At 46.1% G+C, this 21,481-nt stretch overlaps 1 protein-coding gene across 5 annotated transcripts in view; it reads left to right on the forward strand.

Moving 5' to 3' along the window:
- Positions 1 to 21,481, forward strand: part of LDB2 (LIM domain binding 2) — a 334,225-nt gene that overhangs the window by 147,188 nt on the left and 165,556 nt on the right. For all 5 annotated transcript variants that reach the window (XM_056855338.1, XM_056855339.1, XM_056855340.1 and 2 more), the window contains exon 2: positions 7,167 to 7,269. In XM_056855338.1, the coding sequence (XP_056711316.1) occupies positions 7,167 to 7,269 (103 nt within the window). The remainder of the gene's footprint in view (positions 1 to 7,166; positions 7,270 to 21,481) is intronic.

Raw genomic sequence — 21,481 nt, forward strand, 5'->3', positions numbered from 1 at the left:
TCCAACGGTTCCAACGGAGGGTACAAAAGTTCAGGACCCGCCAGGCTTTCGGCCAGAAACCCTCTACCCGGGGAGCGTCGCCTCAGCTCCCACCCAAGGTCTAGACGAACCCTCCGGGGCTCCAGCCACAGGCAATTCACTCGGAGAGCACGTCCCCTGCTGTAATCCGAGGCCCCGGCGAACCCTCCAGGGCTCCAGCCAGGCAGGGAAAAATAGAGAAGGCATTCTTGCCAAAATGTAAGCACTTGTCTCGTGGTAATCCCACAAACAGCATCCAGAGACAAAGAGTCCAAAATAGAGCTGATTTAATGGAAAACATACAGGTATGCAGAGCTTACAGGTACATTGGCACGAATGGCAATTGGGAGTACAGGGCAGGCATATAAGGGAAAGTATCAGTCACAACAGGTCAAGGCGGGGGGCCCCCTCTACTGAGGAGCCGTTCCCACGGGAGATAGCACTGGAATAGGAATTCAGCAGTTAGCCAGTTTGGCCTTGAGAGGCACCTGGTGGAATCAAAACTAAAACAGTCAGAGTCTGACAGGCTGCTTAGAGCTGTGGAATGCAGGCCTGACAGGTGCAGGGTTTGTCTGCTTGTGCTTTGTACTTTCTTTTGGCCCACTCTAAATTCTTTTGTAGCCAGGGCCAGGTACTTTGCACGATCCTAACCCAATCAGCCACTTCAGTGTCGTCCGCCTCCCCTGTCATATCCACATTACCAAAAGGCCCGAATTCTTTCCCATACACCACCAGGAATGGGCTGAAACCTGTGGACTGATGTAAGGCATTGTTGTAGGCATACTCTGCAAAAGGCAATAAATCTACCCAATCTTCTTGATGGTAATTGACACAGCAACACAAATAACACTCTAAAACGGAATTGACACATTCTGTTTGTCCGTCGGTTTGGGGGTGGTATGCACTTGACAATCCCTGTTCAGCCCCCACCAACCTCAAAAAGGCCTTCCAAACTTAGCCACAAATTGAACCCCGCGGTCGGAAATTATCTTACGTGGGAACGAGTGATATTTGAAAACGTGACACAAATATCTTAGCCAACTTCTGGGCTGTAGGCAGTCCTGCGCCTACTAAATGCACTTGTTTAGAGAAAAGATCTGTAACCACCCAAAGTACCATCTTCCCTCGGCTAGGAGGGAGTTTGGTGACAAAATCCATGGCAATGACTTCCCAGGGAGCTGAAGGTGCCTCTAATGGCTTTAATAGTCCAGGCGGCTTCCCCACCACCTTTTTGGCTGTAGCTCATGTGGGACAGCTGCGAATGAAAGAGTCCAAGTCCGCTCTCATCCCTGGCCACCAGAACTGTCTGCATACCAAATGCAGGGTTTTAACGAAATGCCCAGCTATTTTGGACCCGTGGCCCCAATCCATCACCTCCCTCCGCAAGGCAGTTGGAACATACAGTTTGGTTTCCTTGAACCCAAACTCCCCCCGGGAAGTCGGTTTGTCAGGTAGTTCATTGGCAGCTCTTTCCGTTTGGCAGGCTTCAATTAAGGCTTTTTTAAAAGTGTCTGGTAGCCCCTCTAAGGGAGGAGACCCTTCGGTAGAATCTTCCCGGACTGGGGGAAGAACCTCCGGCGGCTCCTCCGGGGCGGGAGCCTTCTGTGCCTGGGATTGAGTCTGGACTGCCAAACTCGGCATCACCCCTCACTGTTCGGGGGTGAAGAGTGAGTCCGTAGGGCGCTCCACCTTGCTCTGATACTGGGGAAGCCGAGAAAGCGTGTCCTCGAGGTGGTTTTGCTTCCCCGGGACATGCTTTAACACAAATCGAAACTTGGAAAAGAACTCAGCCCAGCGCACCTGTTTTGCAGTGAGTTTGTGTGTTCCCTTTAATGCTTCTAAATTTTTGTGTTCTGTCCATACCTCAAACGGGATCTCAGCCCCCTCTAAGAAATGTCTCCATACCGTGAGGGCATGTTTGACTGCGGCAGCCTCTTTCTCCCAAATGGGCCAATTCATTTCAGACGCCGTGAATTTTTTGAAAAATACACATAGGGTTGGAGCTGCACCTCATCCCCCTGTTGCAAGAGAGCCCCCCCCCCCACCATGGCTACATCGGAGGCATCTACTTGGACAACAAATGGCTTATCGCAGTCAGGGTGTTTGAGTATGGGCTCGGAAGTGAACAGTTTTTTCAGGGTGTCAAACGCATGCGTCCAAGCCAGTCTACTGGCGTCCAAGCCAGTCGGGAGGAGGGTAGGATTGCCAAACTCCCGTTCCCCTTAGTTTTTAGTAGGTCCATTAAGGGTAAAGCCACTTGTGCAAAATTGTTGAGGAAACACCTGTAGAAATTTGCGAACCCGAGAAACTGCTGTAGCTGTTTGCGAGTTGTGGGGGGCTCCCATTCTAACACCACTCGCACCTTTTCGGGATCCATGGCCAGACCTCTGGGCGAAACCACCTATCCCAAGAAAGTTAGTTGATCCTGGTGAAACTCACATTTGGACAACTTGGCAAACAAATAATTGTCTCTGAGACGTCTCAGAACTTCTTTGACCAATTTTACATGCTCCTCTCGGGTTTTCAAGTAAATCAAAATGTCATCTAGGTAGACGATCACCCCTTTGAACAATAAGTCATGCAGTACCTCATTAATCATTTGCATAAAGACGCTGGGAGCCCCACTTAACCCGAAGGGCATAACTAGGTACTCTAACATCCCAAAACAGCTGGAAAAGGCTGTTTTCCATTCGTCCCCTTTTCAAATTCGAACTCGGTAATAAGCTTCGACCAAGTCCAATTTGATAAAAATGTGTTCCTCCTTCAGTTGGCTGAGCAAGTCAGGGAATCAATGGAAGGGGATAGGCATTTGTCTGGGTAACTGCATTGAGTCTCCAAAAGTCAATACACAAGCGTAGATCCCCTGTCTTTTTTCGCACAAAGAATGAGGGGGCTGAACAGGGGGCTGATGAAGGTCGGATGAAACCACGGGCTAGATTCTTGTCCAAGAACTGTTTTAGAACTGCTTTCTCTTTAGGACTCATGGGATAAATTTTTCCCTTAGGCAGCTTGCCCTCCCCCACCAGTTTGATAGCACAATCCGTCTTGAGGTGGGGTGGCAGAATATCACACTCCTCGTTAAACACATCAGCAAACGAGGCATATTCTTTAGGCAACTGAGAGACACTGGACCCCGCCGACATGGCACAGGCCTTGACAGCCACCTCTTTACGATGGTGGTCGCACTGGGGCTGAGCGAAAGCAATAGTCCTGGCTGCCCAGTCAATGGTAGGACTGTGCCTTTGCAGCCAATTGGCTCCTAGTACCACTGGGTACTGAATGCCAGAAGCAATGGTAAAATGTAACTGTTCCCAGTGCGACCCAACTCCCATCGCTACTGGACTCGTATGTTTATACACTGGGCCCCCCCTTAAAGTTACTGCCATCCATCTGGGCAAATTGGACAGCCTCGGGCAAGCGCACTGCTTTCACTTTTAAGGCTTTAAAAGTCTCTTCACTGATCAAAGTACGTGCGCACCCGGAAACAACTAGGGCCTCTACCGTTACCTGAGGGGCCCCCCTTATAGTTTTGTAAAACCACATCTAACAACAAAGTCTCTGCCACATCGCTCACCATTTCTGGAGCTCCCTGCTTCTTGACGGTTGAGGTCTGCTGTGGAGCTCCCTTTACAGCAGACCAAGGACGTTTTTTGACTCGTAACTCCTAGGGTCCTCTTCTTCTGTGGCGGGTGAGACGTCTGGGCTCGGCCTGGGGGGATTTGTAATCTGTGACCTCGTTGGGTCAAGTGATGCTGTACGCTGTTTCTTTGGGGAGGATGGGATGAGGTTGAGTGCGGTGGATCCTTGCCTTCCGGGCGTTGCGCTCCTCCGATGATCCTTGCTCCTGACTCGCACCATCTTCCGTCTGGGTAGCTGGGGCGTGGCAGGGGACCCTTCCAGCCGGGAACGGCAAACGGCGGCGAAATGTCCTATATCGCTGCAAATTAGGCATGCCCCACTCTGAAAACGCTTTGCTTTCTCCGTTGTCGGAGCAGCCGCTCTCTTTGGCGCTCGAGAGCTTCCTCTTAAGGCGGCCTGCTTGAGTCGCAGCTTAGACTTGTCGGCTGTTTTCCACTTCTACCGCTAACAAAATCCACCCTTCCAGATCTGGCGGGTTGCCCTGCATGAAAGCCCAGTGGAGAATCTTGGGGTTTAGTCCTTCTTGGAAATACTGCACCCGAGTTGCTTCACTCCAATCTACAACTTTGCTAGCCAGCAATCGAAACTCTCCTGCATACTGTATCACCGACTTGGTTCCCTGGCGAAGCTCAAGGAGAGCCGTCTTGGCTCGCTCGCTCTGGAATGGGTTCTCGAAACGCCGTCTGAGCGCCACCATAAAGTCATTCAGGGACCGCAGTGTGCAGGAACGAAGGCCGAACTGCTGGACCATCCAGCTCGCTGCTTCTCCTTCCAGAAGCGAGGCTACATATCCCACCCGACTTTCCTCTGAAGCGAAAGTAGCCCTCTGCTCCCTCATGAAACTGTCTACTTGGAGTAGAAAGTAGGGAAGCTTCTCCCCTGAGCGGTCAAAAGAGGCTCTCAGCTCCCTCCGTGGCGCCTGTTGTGGCAGGGGAGCGGGTTGTCCCGGGACCGCAGGCACTGGCGAAGCGGCGGGCGCTGGGGAAAGAACGGGTGGCGGTGCTACATGCACCTGCTGAGGCAGCGGAGGTGCCAGCAGGGCAGCTGCACCTGGCCGAGTTTGGCCACTTCCTGCCAAAGTCCGTCCATCGCTGTCTGCATCACTGCAAACTGTTCCATAAGCTCCAAATTCTGGTGTCGAAGTCACTGGCACCTATCCTCCGTCTCTCGGCTTTGCTGTGCTTGGAGACAGTTCATGTCCCTGTCTCGCCACCCCTGCATGCAGCAGAGGTCCACGCCCCACGGCGGCGATTCCTCCGATATGCCCGGAACTTTCCGGATTGTGTCAAACGGATAGTCTCCAAGGCCCTCCTGAGCACTGGTGCTCACACTAGTAGGTAACCCCTCCAGGGGTTTCCACAGCAGGGCCTCAGAATCTGTAAGTCCCCAAACCCGAGGTCTGGCTCCTCGGGTGCCCTCACCCTCTCGCTGCAGGTCAGTCCGCGTCTGCGGATAGTCTGGTCGTCCGTCACCGCCAGCACTCGCGTTGGTTGACTGGGTGACCCCTGTCCCTGGGGCTCGCGTCTCCTCGCGGGCACATTGCGTGGCTACCAGCCCGGCAAGCAGCTCTGCTTCCTCCTGGGCGAGCTGTGCTTCTCCCAGGAGAAGGGTGAGCCACCTGGCACCTGGTGCATTGCGTGGCTTCCAGCCCGTGAAGCTCCTTAGCTTCCTCCTGGGCAGCCCACACCTGGTGCCACTGTGCGGCTACCAGCCCAGCAAGCCATCGAGCCTCCTCCTGAGCAAGCTGCGTTTCCCTCAGGAGCAACTGTCGGAAGTCTTCCTCTGCCTCTTCCTCAAGGCGTTGCGGGAGATCAACCCGCTCTGCCGCCATGGCTTGTGGTGGGGATCTCAACACCGCATCCAAAATCCACAGAAGGTAAAAAGTATTGTGATGATTAGCAGCCTAATGTCAGAATCAGGCGTTTACCTATAGCATCCCAAAAGCAAACACACTCAGGCAGGTGATCCTGAAGCAGTATACTTTATTAGGAGCAAAAAGGTAAATATAAGAACTATCTGTACAGAAACAGAGGAAGGCTGCTAATAATCACAATAGGGAAAGCTCTAGCTTAAAAGCACTTTAGCTACTAGAGAAAAACTCAATGAGGTAAACCCGATATAAGACTTCTCTGACCAAACAACTAGGCAGCTGCAGGAAGGGAAGTATACACAGTAGTTACAGGCATGTGAACCAAGGTCGCTTGACACGGTGCCAGAGCCAGGCCTGAACCAGCAATGGTCTAACAGAGTCATGTCAAGGGACCAGGCCTGAACCAACAAGGGCCTGTCAACATCGTTTATCTTTAGTTAGGTTAGGGGCTAAATTTAACAAAAGTATCCCAGGTTTACATGGGATATCAATCATTCCAACGGACAGATATTTCACTATTTCATTCCAGAAAGTTATAGTTCTCTCACATTTCCACCACATATGTATGAAGGCTGCTTGTGTGAGGGTCTCTGTGTCTCTGACTCTGTGTCTCTGCTTTCCATCACCTGCTTTGTTATCAGTGAACTCGTAAAAGCAGTTCACACCTTCTGGTCCCAGGCGCCTGGCCTGATTGCCCCAAGTATCTCCCCCCCGCTGTTCTTCCTGTCAGTACTCCCTCAGGCCGATGCGGCCTTGGAAGTGTGATAGCTTCAGCAGACTTCCTGGGACTCGTTTGATGTTTTGTATTATGCCAAGCTTGTAACTTCCCATAACAATAAGTGTGAACCCCAGTGCCCCAGTGCCCTGGAGTCAATATATTCTGTAAACCCGATAAGCCCCTCACTTGCAACTTTCTACCTGTGCCTGTCTCATCTCCTGATGTCTTCAATAAATCCTTTGTTTCTGTATCAACGCCTGAGCAATTGATTTGGAGAAATAGACTCAGAGAAGGGGAACTCTCACAGCTTGTTTTTTATCGCAGTACCAACAACTATCATTCACTGATTTGTAGATTTTATTTATTCTAATTGGAGTTAAATACCACATATATACCATCTTAATTAGATTTTCTCTTATTTGCAAGCTAACTGAGAAATCTAATCCCTTTGAAAAAATATATTCCCATTCTTGATCACTCAATGGTTTATCTAAGTAAATGTTCCATTTGTCCCTATAGCCTAATGTTGAATTTAGATTTTCTTTTACTAAAACTGTGTTTCTAAGTACTGGTGCTCCAGTGACCAGAATGTGAAAAATGGAGGGGCCATCACCAGCTGTCTCTGGGGCTGGGGCTTTAAAAATATCTGGCAAGGTTGGCTCTGCAGCAGGGCAAATCTGAGAGGAAATTTAAAGACACCAGAATTTCAAAAGGTTTATGTGCTTTGTTCAGACCGCCATTCTCTGGCATGGTTCTCTTCTGAAATACTAGAGCACACTTTTATGAATCTTCCCACATTGAGAATGTTTGGGGGAAAGTCAGTGTGGCTTTGAGAAGAACCTTTTATGGGAAGTGATCACTTTGACTTTGAAGTTAGAACTGATTTCTTTCTTTCTAAATGTATGCTTTGTTCCCTCTCAGGACAGTGACAGCCTCTGGTGGGACGCATTTGCGACGGAGTTCTTTGAAGATGACGCAACCTTAACTCTTTCGTTTTGTTTGGAAGACGGACCAAAGCGATACAGTAAGGGGAAAAGCGTATTATGACTTTCCAACGTTGCTTCTGTGTATTTAGCCTGTAAAACAGAGATCAGCGAGTGCCTGAAGACAGCATCACCTTGATGTTCAGTGTGTATCAAGGTTCAAAGAGAGCTTTCCTTAGAGTGGAGCCTGCGTGGTGTCATGGCTGAGAGAATATGGCTCTTGGGTCAAGGGGATCTGGGTTCAAATGTCCACTGAGTGAGGAACCTCACTGTGAGGTCTTGGACAAGTCAACCAACCTCCGGGGTTGTTGTAAGGAGAAAATGGGAGAATCATCATCCCATATGCCACCCTGAGCTCCATGGAAGAAGATTGAGGTGAAATAAGATTGATGAATAAGTGGAATAACTTTTGTTGAGAAAAAAAGGAATTATGAAACACATTTGCAGCATAGATTTGGAAAACAAGTCTTCCCTCGCCCCCGCCAAGCTCATGACTGGTTCAAGATATTTGGTTGCCACAAGCAAAAATATCTCCTGGGCCACACCACCACCAGCCTGGCCCATAATGGGATGCTGGTCATCTCTTGTGGCATTGACTGGGAGTGAGCTGAGCCCCTTTGGTACTTTGGCACCCTTCTCGTTGTGCCGTTGCATGAGAGAACTGGCCTTGACTGAGATGGGGAAGCCAGTGCAGTGTAGGGCTTAGAGTGCTGGATCAGGATGTGGAAGAATCATAGAAAAATAGAGCTGGAAGGGACCACCAGGGTCATCTAGTCCAACCCCCTGCACAATACAGGAAATTCCAAATTACCTCCCCCCCCCCGCTTTCCCAGTGATCCCTACTCCATGCCCAGAAGATGTCCAAGGTGCCCTCTCATGATCTGCCTAAGGTCACAGAATCAGTATTGCTGACAGTTGGCCAACTAGCCTCTACTTAAAAACCTCCAGGGAAGGAGAGCTTACCACCTCTTGAGGAAGCCTGTTCCACTGAGGAACCGCTCTAACTGTTAGAAAATTCTTTCTGATGTCTAGACAGACACTCTTTTGATTTAATTTCAACCCGTTGGTTCTGGTTCGACCTTCTGGGCAACAGAAAACAACTCAGCACCATCCTCTATATGACAGCCCTTCAAGTACTTGAAGATGGTTATATCACCTCTCAATCTTTTCCTCTTCAGGCTAAACATACCCAGCTCCTTCAACCTTTCATCATAGGACTTGGTCTCCAGATCCCTCACCAACTTTGTTGCCCTCCTCTGGACACGTTCCAGCTTGTCTACATCTTTCTTAAATTGCAGTGCCCAAAAGTGAACACAATACTCTAGGTGAGGTCTAACCAGAGCAGAGTAAAGCGATACCATCACTTTGCGTGATCTGGACACTGTACTTCTGTTGATACAGCCCAAGATCTCATTTGCCTTTTTAGCTACCGCATCACACTGCTGACTCATATTCAGTGTTTGGTCTACTAAGACCCCAAGATCCTTTTTGCACACACTACTGCTAAGACAAGTCTCCCCCATCGTATAATTATGCATTTGATTTTTCCTACCTAAATGCAGAACTTTACATTTATCTTTGTTGAAGTGCATTTTATTAGTTTTAGCCCAGTTCTCCAGCCTGTCAAGATCATCCTGTATCCTGGCTCTGTCTTCTACCGTATTTGCTACCTCTCCCAGTTTACTATCATCTGCAAATTTAATAAGCATCCCCAGGTTCGAATCCCCACTCTGCCATGGAAGCGTGCCAGGTAACCTTGGGCCAGGCATATACTCTCAGCCTAACCTCCTTCACAAGATTGTTGTGAGGATAAAAAGGAGGAGAGAAGAATCATGTGAGCTGCTTAGGATCCCCATTGGTAACAGGGGCAGGGTATAAATGAGGTAAATAAATAAATAATAGATTAAGAAAGGATTGTATGGGAATGGATTGGCTTAGAATATGTTTGACCCCGTAGAGCAGTCTCTTTCTTTTTCTTTCTATATCAAACACATTAACTGCTTTTACAAATGCTAACATTAGTAAGTATAAAGGGGTAAAGACAGGCTAAACCCCACAGTTGTAAAAGCCCTGAGGTGTAGTCAGAAGATGCTTCTGGTTTGGGTTTTGAATCAGGATTGGCAGACAGTTGAGGTTGGTTGGTTTGTAAAATCTAGTGCTTACTTGGCAAAGTGGGATCTAGGGTTATGAATGTGGGGAGGCTCCTGCAAAGGATGTTTCAGGGCGAGCTCTACAGGCAGGCAAAGCAAGGTATGTGGGTTAGAGCCCATGCATTCATAGGATCCAACCTGTGTTTTTTTACAAGAAGCCGGCAACCCTTACACATAATATAAGTGGTTTTCTCCTGCCTCTAAACAGGCTCCCACCAGCCAATCAGGGAAGAATGCAGGTGCACTTGGTAGGCTTCTAAATTAAAACTTCACTTCTTCTACACTCCAGTGCAACTGCACCATGTAGTCCAACTGATAAAGGCTTTAAACAGCCCGAAACTTCCAATCCTGCAGATCAAAATTGGTCCCAGAGCTTGAGTTGATTAATTGATTGATAGAATTAACTGATGAGTGCAGTGGCCTAAAATTTAAGTACATCTTTATTTTCTGCAGATAGTACAGATGTGTAATGGGTACCTCCCCACTTTTCCATAAATTGGTATGCAGTAGGGCTGTTGAAAAAAAAATTGGTATAGTTCGGATTCGGCTGAATTCAGCCCGTCTGGATTCGGGATATGCCGAAGTCTGAACTCCCCCGCTTCGGGTCCGTGCAATTCGGCGCGAATTCAAAGTTCGGAAAAAAAATCAGCTGAATAAAGCCATTAAAAACCCAACCGCTCCTTTCCGCGGCTCCAGGGGGGGTATTTTTGGGGGTAGAGGTCCCAAACTTTCAGCGGAGCTTCAAAGGACCCTTCTTGCAAGACCCCCCAAGTTTTGTAAAGATTGGGTCAGGGGGGGATGAGATATGGGCCCCGAAAGGGGTCCCCCCCACCCTTAATGTGCATCTCTGAGCAGAGCTTGCCCCCCACGCACAAAGCTCCCAGCCCCGACAAACAGCTGAGAGCAAGGGCGGGGCAGATGCTAAGAAGTTTGCAAAGCAACAGAACTGCAAAGCAACACTGCAAAGCAACACAACTGCAAAGCAACACCCACAACTGCAAAGCAACACCTTTGCAACCATGCAAAGCAACACCTGACACCTGGGAGTTTGCAAACCATGGAAAGGGACAGAGGCAGCTAGCTATGCATAATGAGCAGGAGGGGGTGGAATTTCCCCTTTTGCATCGGACCCGGGACCAGGCAAATGCATTCTTTAAGTAACCATTTGAAAACCAGTTTTGAGCAAGCATCAAAATAGACCTAACTGATCTTATGAATGAGGGAAAACCTGAGGACACACAACTGAAGCCCCCCCTCAAACCAGGGAGAGAGAGACTCGAGGGGGCACACACACCCCAGGCAGAACGGGCAAAAGCCCCCTTTGGCTTCCCCCCCACCCAAAGAAACTGCTCCCTCCCCACACACACACAGACTCTGCTTTCCCCACACACACACACACACACAGGAGAAATATTATAGATTAAAGCCCCCAAAGGGGTCTTACTGTGGCTGTCTTCTGTTCCATCAGGAGGGGCTAGGAGGACTGGGTAATCCAATATGATTCCATTTAAGCCCGGAAGGTTTTGCCGCTCTGGAGATGCATACAGGATCGGGTGATCCATTCATCCCAATAGGGACCCCCGACCCAATGTTTACAAAACTTGGGGGGTCTCTTACGAAGGCTCGTCTGAAGCTATGCTGAATGTTTCGGGGCTGCACCCCCAAAAATGCACCCCCTGCAGCCACGGAAAGAGAAAAGGGGGGAGCCCATATTTCTGCCCCCACTGAACCCATCTTTACAAAACTTGGGGGGTTTCTTAAGAAGGCTCATCTGAAGCTATGCTGAAAGTTTGGGGGCTGCACCCCCAAAAAAGCGCCCCCTGCAGCCACGGAAATGAAAAAGGGGGGAGGAGAAAGGGGTGGAGCCCATATCTCGGGACCCCCTGACCCAATGTTTACAAAACTTGGGGGGTCTCTTAAGAAGGCTTGTCTGAAGCTCCGCTGAAAGTTTGGGGTCTCTACCCCCAAAAATGCGGCCCCTGCAGCCATGGAAAGGAGCAAATGTGCACAAGCACCCCCCATGAGGATTTCTCTCACTCTCTCTCTCTCCCCGGCCCGGCCGCGCAGCAGCTGATTCCTCCAGTACTCAATCCTGACTGATTGGCCAGAAGAAGACCCAGCTTGGCCACCGATTGGCCGGGGGAGGAGAATACTGCTTACTGACGGTTATGCTGATACTGACGCCCCAAATTTGCCAAATGTATTCGTGAACTCCCGAACTCGCTGAATTCGGCTCCCCCGGTTTCCCACCTTTTTTGAGTTCGGTTCGTCCCGAACTAAAAACCGCTGAATCAGGGGAAATTCAGCTGTTTTTCAGTTCGGGCCGAATCGACAGCCCTAGTATGCAGCTTTTCCATCTAAAGCATACAGTGTTGAAATATAAAGCATTCGCAGTTGAAATATAAACACCATAAAATGTATAGAAAACATTACAATTAAACAATTTCATTATGACAATCAGTGAAACTAGCATTGTAATTAATATCGTAAGAAGGCCATGCAAAACAGATATATCTTTACTGGAATGGTCCTGGCACTGCATGTGTTTGAAGAAACTGAATATGTTTAGCCTGGAGAAAAGAAGATTGAGCAGAATACAAAGATCGAGTGGACTTAAGGGACAGGAGGGCTGGTTTCTGTTGTACATTAGGAGAAACTTTCTAATGGACAGAGCGGAATGGTAATGGAACCCATTGCCTAATGGGAGAGTTCTGTTGGTAATGCTTCAGCTTTGGATTTCTTGCATTGAACAAAGGATTGACTAGGACTCTAGGCTTCTACAGGAATGAGTTCCACAGAGCTGAGGCCACTGCTGAGTAAGACCTGCTTCTAGTCAAAGGCAACCATCCCACAGACAGTGGTGGCGTCCCAAGCAGATTTTGTTCTGTTGAACTCAACTAATATGGGGGTATATATGGGATAAGGTGTTGTCTAAGGTACTCCTAGCAGCCCAGCCTAGCTGGGTCTCTTCAGAGCTCAGAAGCTAAGCAGGGTCAGTACTTGGATGGGAGACCACCAGTGAAGACTGGGGCTGCTATGCAGAGGAAGGCAATGGCAAACTAGCTTTGCTTATCTCTTGCTTTGAAAACCCCATAAGGTAGAACTTCATGGGGTCACCATGAGTCAGTTGTGACTACCTTTAAGGTACCCCAAAATTCAGGTTTTATGGGATTTGCAAAACAGAGCTCATTAAGTGTTGTGTGCTGTAAGTGGCTAGCATCAGACAGAAGTTGTGCTCCTGCTTTCTGGGCCAGCTGGAACTTTGCAGTTGTTCGCAAGGCCAATGCCACATAGAACACACGATCATATTAGAGTTGAGAAGTTGTGTGATAACAGTATGTGTGATAACAGCCAGATTCTTATTCTCTAGGAAAATGGGCAGCTGGTGTATCCACCAAGATAAGCAGCTTGCACTCCTGTCCAGGCGCCCACTCAACCATTCAAAAGGAGCCCTGGATCCAGGAGCACTTCCAAAATGAAAACTGGCTGTCCATGGGAGAGTAGCTAGCTAGATATTTATTGATACAGTCTGTTTGACCAGCCAAAGGTTAATACATAAAATTATCTGACTTAATAAAACTGCAAAACTAGTATAAATTACAAAATTAGATAAAAAACCAATGATATTAAAATGTAACATATTAAAACAAATCACAAGAATTAACTTGACATTTTTCCATTCTATTTTTGCGAGTTTTAATTGCTATGGCACAAAATTGGCAGTTGGGAGCAAAAAGTGTGGAGTTTCACCCATCTGGAGCCTCTTAGTCAGGAATTCTACTGGCTTATCGGGGAATTCACTGATCAGGGGAGCAATGAATTTAATATGGACCTCATGATAGAATGAACAACTGAACAATACATGTTCGGTGATTTCAGTGTCTCCTGACCTGCAAGCCTTTCTAATCTTGGAATCTTCTTGTATTTTCCTTCTAGGACAGCTGAAGGCAGGGCATAACATCTGGCTAGAGTGTAGGCCTTCCTACAGTTGATAAATTCCAAATGGGAGAAATATGCTGCAGGGGTAGCTAGGTATCTAGATTTTTCTGGAGCCAAGAAGAAGGGTGATTTCCCCAGGTCTGCCTGACGTTCGGTATCTTCAAGCCTTTGCTTCAGAAAGCTTGCTGCTTGTTCTAAGCCCATGGCTAATAGGGAAGATGGAGAAAGGCCCAGTCGGGCCAATTTGTTGAGAATCTCCTTTAGCCATGATGATTGAAATGTGTCCTGCAGTAGCAGGGGTAGCAATCCTTGGGGGATAAGGTTTAGCTTAAGCCATGCAGTGATAGAAGCCATGCAAACCCTTGCCTCCACCCTCACCAATCCTGCCTCCAATCTGGCTGTGGCGTTTGATACACAGCGAGGTAGATGTAAGGCAGCTCTCAGGAATTTGGATTGGATGCGTTCCAATGGAACAAAGGTGGATGAGGGTGGCCCAAGTATGGTCCCATACATCAGTTGAGCCAATAGTTTCACCTGGTATAATTTAAGTGCGGCTGGCAGCTCCCCTGGTTCTTAGAAATTTAATTATATTTAGGGCAGATTTTTGCCCTATCTCTGCTGCATGCTCGCTGTGAGCTTTTCTAGAGCCAGAAGCATGTATCACCACACCTAGGTATTTGAATTTGGTTACCTGTTCTATTCTATTGATGCTCCATGAGTGCATTTTTGGCCGTTCACCAAAGGCCATAACTTTTGTCTTAAATAGTTAATGTCTAACTTTTCTACATAGCAGTACTATACTAACCATTGCAAGGCTCTTTTCAGTCCCGTGGGGGTCTTGGATAGTATAACCATGTCATCTGCATAGAGTAATATAGAAATAGCACGAAGCACTAGCTATGGGGTCTTTTAGCTTGTCAAGTATGTTGTTGTAGTAGTAGTTGAACAGCTTGGGTGCCAAAATGCAGCCCTGCCTCACTCCTTTATATGTATTAACTACTCTGGAAAGGTGCCCTTGTCTACTGCATCTCATCTGGAGGGATGTGTTTTCATATAAGGTACGAATCAAAAACTGAAGCCTACAATCTATGGAGGAGCATTCCGGCTTCTTCCAAAATCTAGTTCTTGAAATAGAATCGAATGCAGCTTTAAGGTCTATAAAGGCTGCGTACAACGAGGTTGGACCGCTGGAGGAATATTTTTCAATTAGGTGCTGCAGTACTAGACAGTGATCTAAAGTGGACCCTACCCTCTCTAATGCCAGCTTGATCTTCTGCGATGATAGCCCCTTGGTCTAACCAGATGGAAAGCTTATCATAGAGATGCTTAGCATACATTTTGCTAATAATACTGAGTAAGCTGATGGGCCTGTAATTGGCTGGGTTATCCCTCTTGTCCTTCTTAAAGAAGGAAATCACAATTCCCCTGCCCCAGTCCTTTGGTATATGCCCAGTCCTGTCTATGTAAGTGAAGAGCGAGGCCAAAAGAGGTGCCCACCAATCTTTTTTTTTCTTTAAAAGTTCAGGTGGAATAAAGTCTGCACCTGGAGCTTTCCCTCCCCTGAGCTGACTAATCAGGGAATCTACCTGCCCCACAGAGACAGGGGGCCATATAGGTAAATCCTCAACCTTCTCTAGTGGGGGTGCCTGAGGAGAGTCCTTAAACATGTTCTGCAAATAGGTTTCCCAAGTAGCTGGAGAAATATGGGAATCTAAAGAAGAGGATACCTTATCTGAGTGCCTAGCTATCAGCTTCCAAAACTGGGAGGAATTCCTCTCCTGTCCATGGGAGAGTGGGACTCCATAACAAGCTGCCATTTTCTCTAAATCCCCGTCAACCAAACAGCGCACCATGTCCATCTTGTCTGAACTGAGTTTTGGTGTTAAGGAGAACACAAAAACTGCACCGCCACCGCCACCATGGTGTATTCATCCCTCAGTGGCACTCAGGAGATCTCTTTCAGTTAGGGCTCGGGGTTATGGACTTGCTCCGCATCGCAACTCTTGATACTCAGTAGATTCATTTGAAAACAGTTGTGGGAACAGAAATATTTTTACTCGTTGACAAATTCTTTCATATGTAGTCTTGTTTTTCAGGCTCACACTGTCCCCCGCCAATCTAAGTGGACGCTAATTGCTTTTTTACTGATCTATCTGTGCCGTTTAGACTGATTACAACTAGCAAATTTGATATCTGACAACTTGGCTCAACCTAATTGGGACAGATCAGCCGCTGCCAGTGTTGCTGGAGGCTGTAATTTGAGGGCCTTTACAGAGTTATCACTTGCTTTGAAAAGCACGAAATAGTAATTCTGTCAACAATAATCCCTTAAACAGTGTTCAAAGTCTTTTCTTTTGCTTCTTTGGAAAGAGGCAGCAGTTGTCAAATAACTAATAAAATCAAATCAAATCAAAGTGTGGGTGATACAGTGACAGTCAGTTACCACAAGAAACATACAGGTCTTCCAAGACTCCGAATGTTATATGCAGAAGATGGGAAAGATGTTATTGGGGAGTGGAGGAAGGGAAAAGTCAGAGATTTTGTTCTAACCAAATGGTCTGAAGCTGGGTGTTGTATGGCTTTTTAATTGAGTACATATTTCCATTTAGGGTATGAATTATAATGTATAATAGTTCACCTACACTAAGATTTTTTATGGATCCAGAGTAGGCTGGGTGAAAATCAATAAAGGAAAAAAATTAAAAATGATTTTTATTTTATTTTTTAAAAAAAAAACAACACAATAGATGTCTCTTTTTTTAAAACAACAACAACAACAACTTTGAAATGAAATCCATATTTAATATGAATAAACATGTGTTAATGCCTGTGTGTGTGTGTAAAGTGCCTTCAAGTCGCAGCCGACTTATGGCGACCCCTTTTGGGGTTTTCATGGCAAGAGACTAACAGAGGCGGTTTGCCAGCGCCTTCCTCTGCACAGCAACCCTGGTATTCCTTGGTGGTCTCCCATCCAAATACTAACCAGGGCCTACATTTGTAATAATGATCAAACATCTTGAATTTAAGCCTGCTGTCCTAAAACTGGTTCCAGAGGGTAGCCATGAGGGTCTGCAGTAGAGCCGTTCGATTCAAGTCCAGGAGCACCTTAGAGACCAACCAGAGTTTCAGGGGGTAAGCTTTTGAGCTTCCCTCGCTAAGGCACTGGGAGGCCAACCCTTTCTTGCTTTCAGATAGCCTGCTAACCTAAAGCAACTTCTCACCCGCAATGATAAACTACTTAACAGTAGCATGGACTCTGGTACCAAAGCCTGCAGTAAACCAAGATGCCAACTTTGCTCTCATATAGATCCTAGCAACACGATCACTGGGCCTAGCAATGTCAGACATACTATCTCAGGTTCATACTCCTGCTCATCTTCTAACATGATTTATGCCATCACATTCCAACAATGTCCTTCCACCCTCTACATTGGCCAAACAGGCCAGTCCCTGCGACAAAGGTTAAACAGACATAAGTCTGACATCAGAAACCACAACATTCAGTATCCAATGCGTGAACATTTTAACCTTCCAGGACATTCAGGTGCTGATTTAAGGACATTTTGGAGGACATTGATTCACAGGGTTGCCATGAGTCACAAGCAACTTGATTGCACTTAACACACACATGTTTGCATGCTTTACTAGCATTCTTTACAACAGCTACATTCCACAGACACAGTAGAATAGACATGGAGATCAGAGTCCTTTTATCCTAGTCAGAAGGTGGGAGGGCTGTTGTAAAGAACGCTTATAAAGCATGCAAACGTGTGTGTTAAGTGCCATCAGGTTGCTTGTGACTCATGGCAACCCTGTGAATCAGTGTCCTCCAAAATGTCCTATCTTTGACAGACTTGCTCACGTCTTGCAAACTGAGGGGTGTGGCTTCCATCTCATGTTGGGTCTTCCTCTTTTCCTGCTGCCTTCAACTTTTTGTAGCACTATTGCCTTTTCCAGTGAGACTTGTCTTCTCATAATGTGACCAAAGTATGATAACCTCAGTTTAGTCACTGTAGCTTCGAGGGACAGTTCAGGCTTGGTTTGATCTAGAACCCACTGATTTATCTTTTTGGTGGTCCACGCTCTCTGTAAAACTCCTCCAACACCACATTTCAAAGGAATCTGCTTTCAAAGGTACCATGCATATTGTAATTAGCTTGATTAGAACAGAGGGAAAATGCTTGGGGGCGGTAAATTCTCCCATCTGCAGTGAGATAAGAATCTATTCCGCCCTGGAGAGTGGCGGGGGTGCGGTTTCCATTGTTCTAAACTTGTGAATTAACTGGAGTTCAGCAGTCTTCCTGTGATTTCCCTTAGGAATTCCTTTGTTTGAGAACTGTCCTAAAGCTTGTTCCCTGGGTTTAAAAAGGAGGCAGAAGTTAAGCATTCTAAATACAGTGTCACATATTGTATTTTAAAGACTAACAAAAATGTTTTCTGGCAGGGTATGAGCTTTCGTGAGCCACAGCTCACTTCTTGAAGAAGTGAGCTGTGGCTCACAAAAGCTCATACCCTGCCAGAAAATATTTTTGTTAGTCTTTAAGGGGCTACTGGACTCTTGCTCTTTTCTACTACTGCAGACAGACTAACACGGCTACCCACTGTGAATTACATATTGTATTTATTTGGGTTGGCTTCCTACTGGACCTGTCACAGGCACAAAGTCTGTGTCTGTATAACTTCACATATATCCTGTATAACTCCACAATTATCCACCAAGCTTTCTGCTTCCAATTCCTTAAGCTTTGCAGCAGATTCCATTCTCAAATTAGAAATATTTATGACCCTGCTAGCCTAACAGCATGCCCATTTGCCTTTCACTATTTTTCTCTATAGCCTTTCTTTTATAAAGTTGTGGACCATCATACCCTGATCCTACACACATTACTTCACATATTAATCCCTCTCTGTTCAAGGGTGTTTATTGCCAAATACATGCAATGCTATGCAGACTTGCTCCAGTCTAAGCCAGGTGAAATCAATTGTCTTTGAGTGGAGTAACTCTGCACAAGATTGCACTGTTAAGCTGAAGGTTTAAGAACGCTTTCTTGGACATAAGCTCATTGAATAAAATGGTACTTATTTCTGAGTAGACCTGCTTAGGATGGCTCTCGGGCAGCCCATTCCTGAAGGGGGGAGCAGCTAGGCAGAGGCTTCCCGGCCTCTGCAAAGAAAATAAAAAACATTTTGAAAATAAAACCGGAAAATGCCCCCATAGAGTTTAGCAAGGCTACGCCACCAAGAAAGGTGGTGTAGCAACGGCGCAGCCCAAGGGAGTGTTCCTGGGGCGAAAGGGGTTCGGAAGCTAACTAATGTCAGCTCCAACCCTTGGAACGCCCCCTCCCCACACCAGCGTGGGCTTTCCCTTCCATTCCTTTCCGGCGTGGCTGTGCTGGTGGTGGGGGCTGGGGCAGCTCCATGGCTCCCCAACATTTTTGCCCCCAGGGCGGCATAGGTGTCACTTTATTCTGTGATAAGGTGGCACCTATGCCGGCACAGGGTCCCGTCAGCTCCTAAGGAGCTTCAGCCCCCTCCCCTTTCAGGAATGCAGCCTTCATCACCAAGTACCCAGCAGCTAAGGAGTAAACTTATTCTCACCATCTGGTCAATGAGTGGAAAGGTATTGGTATGGTTGTTTTTTTTATCAGCAGTGTTCGATCTTATGCACATTTTCCCTGGAGTAAGCCCCACTGAATACTATGGAACTTCCTTAGAAGCAAACATGCATAGGATTGCACTGCACAAAGAGTGTGAAATAGAAAACTGGCTTTAGCTTCTAAGCAGATAACATTTTGCAGCGAATGTGTGGCATGACTAACATTTTTGGATTTTGGTCCTAGATAATATGAAGGCTCTATTGATAGGGATGCCAGCTGGTCTGGAGAAAAATGTCCCATCCCTTTAAGAGCGGCTTAATGGGCTTTCAAAAGTATTGTGAGTCAAGTAGTAAAAAGAAATAAGCTACCTCCTTCCGCCCCAAAAAAACAAACAAACAAACTATAGGGCCCACCCATGCGGGCTATTTGAATTCTACTATTCATCAAAACAAATAACGTAGAATGTTGGAATATTAACAGTTTGCAATCCCTAGGGACAGTTATAGCCTTCTAAACCCAATGGACTCAGAAGGGAGTAACTCTGCTTAGAATTGCATGGTTCATTGCTTTTAGTTTCTTGAAATGGTTAATCTTGCTCGAATTTGTGGATAACAACTGCAGAGTTGCAACTTGCTTGGTTTTTAATGCTACTTAATGGTTGAAAACAATACCCTTTATACTGGCTTGTGATAATTAGCCAAAGTCTTGTACCCAAGGAAGGTCAGTGCTGATGAGAAGCAGATTTAAGCCAGAATCTGTTTTCTCTGCTGTCCAATGGATCCACAAAGCTTTAGCCAGGGCAACCCCCCGGGGGGGCCTCAAAGGGAGGGGCTAGGCCCATCCAGCCTCTCAGATATCATTTATCCGGTATCTAAGAAGTAAACTTATTCCCATCTCTCTTGGCTAATAAGAGAAAAGACATTGGGATGATAATTTTTGAAATTTGGAATTTTGCCATTTGGATGATCATTTTTAGATCATCTTGGAATTCAGAGGAGCTTACTTCCAAGCAGACATACATGAGATTGCATTTCATTATATATATTTTTGTGGGACATTCACATGTACAAAGTGATTTATGATGTTCCCATTCCCTTCACCATGGCTGGTGGCTCTTCACTACAACATGAGCCTGGAATGGGGATTGCCCCTTGATAATATGGATAAGACTGGCTCTCAGATTCCCAGTGAAATGCACTCTTGTGCTTTGTACATGTAAAGATCCTCCACACAAAAAAGCAACATGAGAATTATTTGTGAGTGTTGGTGCTTACTCACAAGCAGGCCTGGTGGAGATGAAATATCCCAGTCTCCAGCTTCATGCAATAGGTTCTTCCACTTCCATGTTATTGTATCCGGAGGGCGATATGGAATCAATTTCCCATGTCCTCCTAAAGTGTTCGGTCTATGCTAGGGGCCGATCTCAACTCATAGATCCGTTATTTGCTGACGAATGGTTACCTGTTAAAACTAAGACGTCCTTCCTTATGACCTCAAAGGACCCACTAATAATTGACTTGGTGGCAAGGTTCCTACAGCTCACAATCAGAGGATGCGATTGTAATTTTGCACTGAATAATGACTGACTTGGGATAGTGATAATCAAGTAACCAACTTAGTGTAGCCGCATGTTCCTATAATATGTTTTTATTGTAAATTTTATTGTATGATATTTGCATAATATGATTTTGTATAATATGATTTTATTGTAAACTTCATTGCATGATTTCCCTCTTAATGCCAATAAAGGCTTTCATATTCGTATTTTATTGGATCCCCCATGGGACGAGAGTGGGATATCCCCGAAAACAAAAACAGACCTTTCCTCCCGCTAGCCAGATCTGTAGTAGATGAACTATCTTGATGCAACTCTGTAATCCTTAACACCCTTGATTTTTGTGTAATATTACATGATTCGTTTTAGATGCAGAATTTCATTTTTTGCAACAAAGAACCTGGATTTTTCTCAGTTCCAATTCTAAATCCTTCAGTTTAGAATCATGAAAAAACTCAATTTTTTTCTCCTGGTGCTGTGTCGTCTGGCCTATATTCCATTTGACAGTGTGGCTTTAGGAAAGTCTTTGACAAGAGGGCTGAGAGCTTGGGGCAATTAAACTGTGTAATTTGCTCAGCCTTGCAAATAAGCGCACAAAAGTTACTAACCCACAAAACACAACAAGCCATTGCTATTGTAGCACATGAATGAAACAAAGAATGGATTCTGATGGGCTATAAATCTAAATAAATGTTGTTGTTGTTTTTAAAAAAACACCATCTGTCTTTCTTGATTACAGTTTTAGTTCATTCATTGTGTGGCTATAATGATTCAAAGCAATAATGAGTGTGCTTGTAATAAAAAGGGGAAGAGCTGGGGAGAGGGAATTTGCAACTTCTCCTAATAATAACTCTGATCATTTTCTTGATTGCAGAAGAGAAACACATTGCCTGTCTGTTAAGAGCACCACAGTCATTGTACAAGAGTAAATAGTAGATTCTGCTCCATTGTTGACCAGGTACTTTGTTTCTTTGAGACAAAATATTTCCAGAAGAGATAAGAGAAACCCCTT

Source organism: Euleptes europaea, chromosome 9 (assembly GCF_029931775.1).
Source record: "Euleptes europaea isolate rEulEur1 chromosome 9, rEulEur1.hap1, whole genome shotgun sequence".
NCBI classification, from domain to species: domain Eukaryota; kingdom Metazoa; phylum Chordata; class Lepidosauria; order Squamata; family Sphaerodactylidae; genus Euleptes; species Euleptes europaea.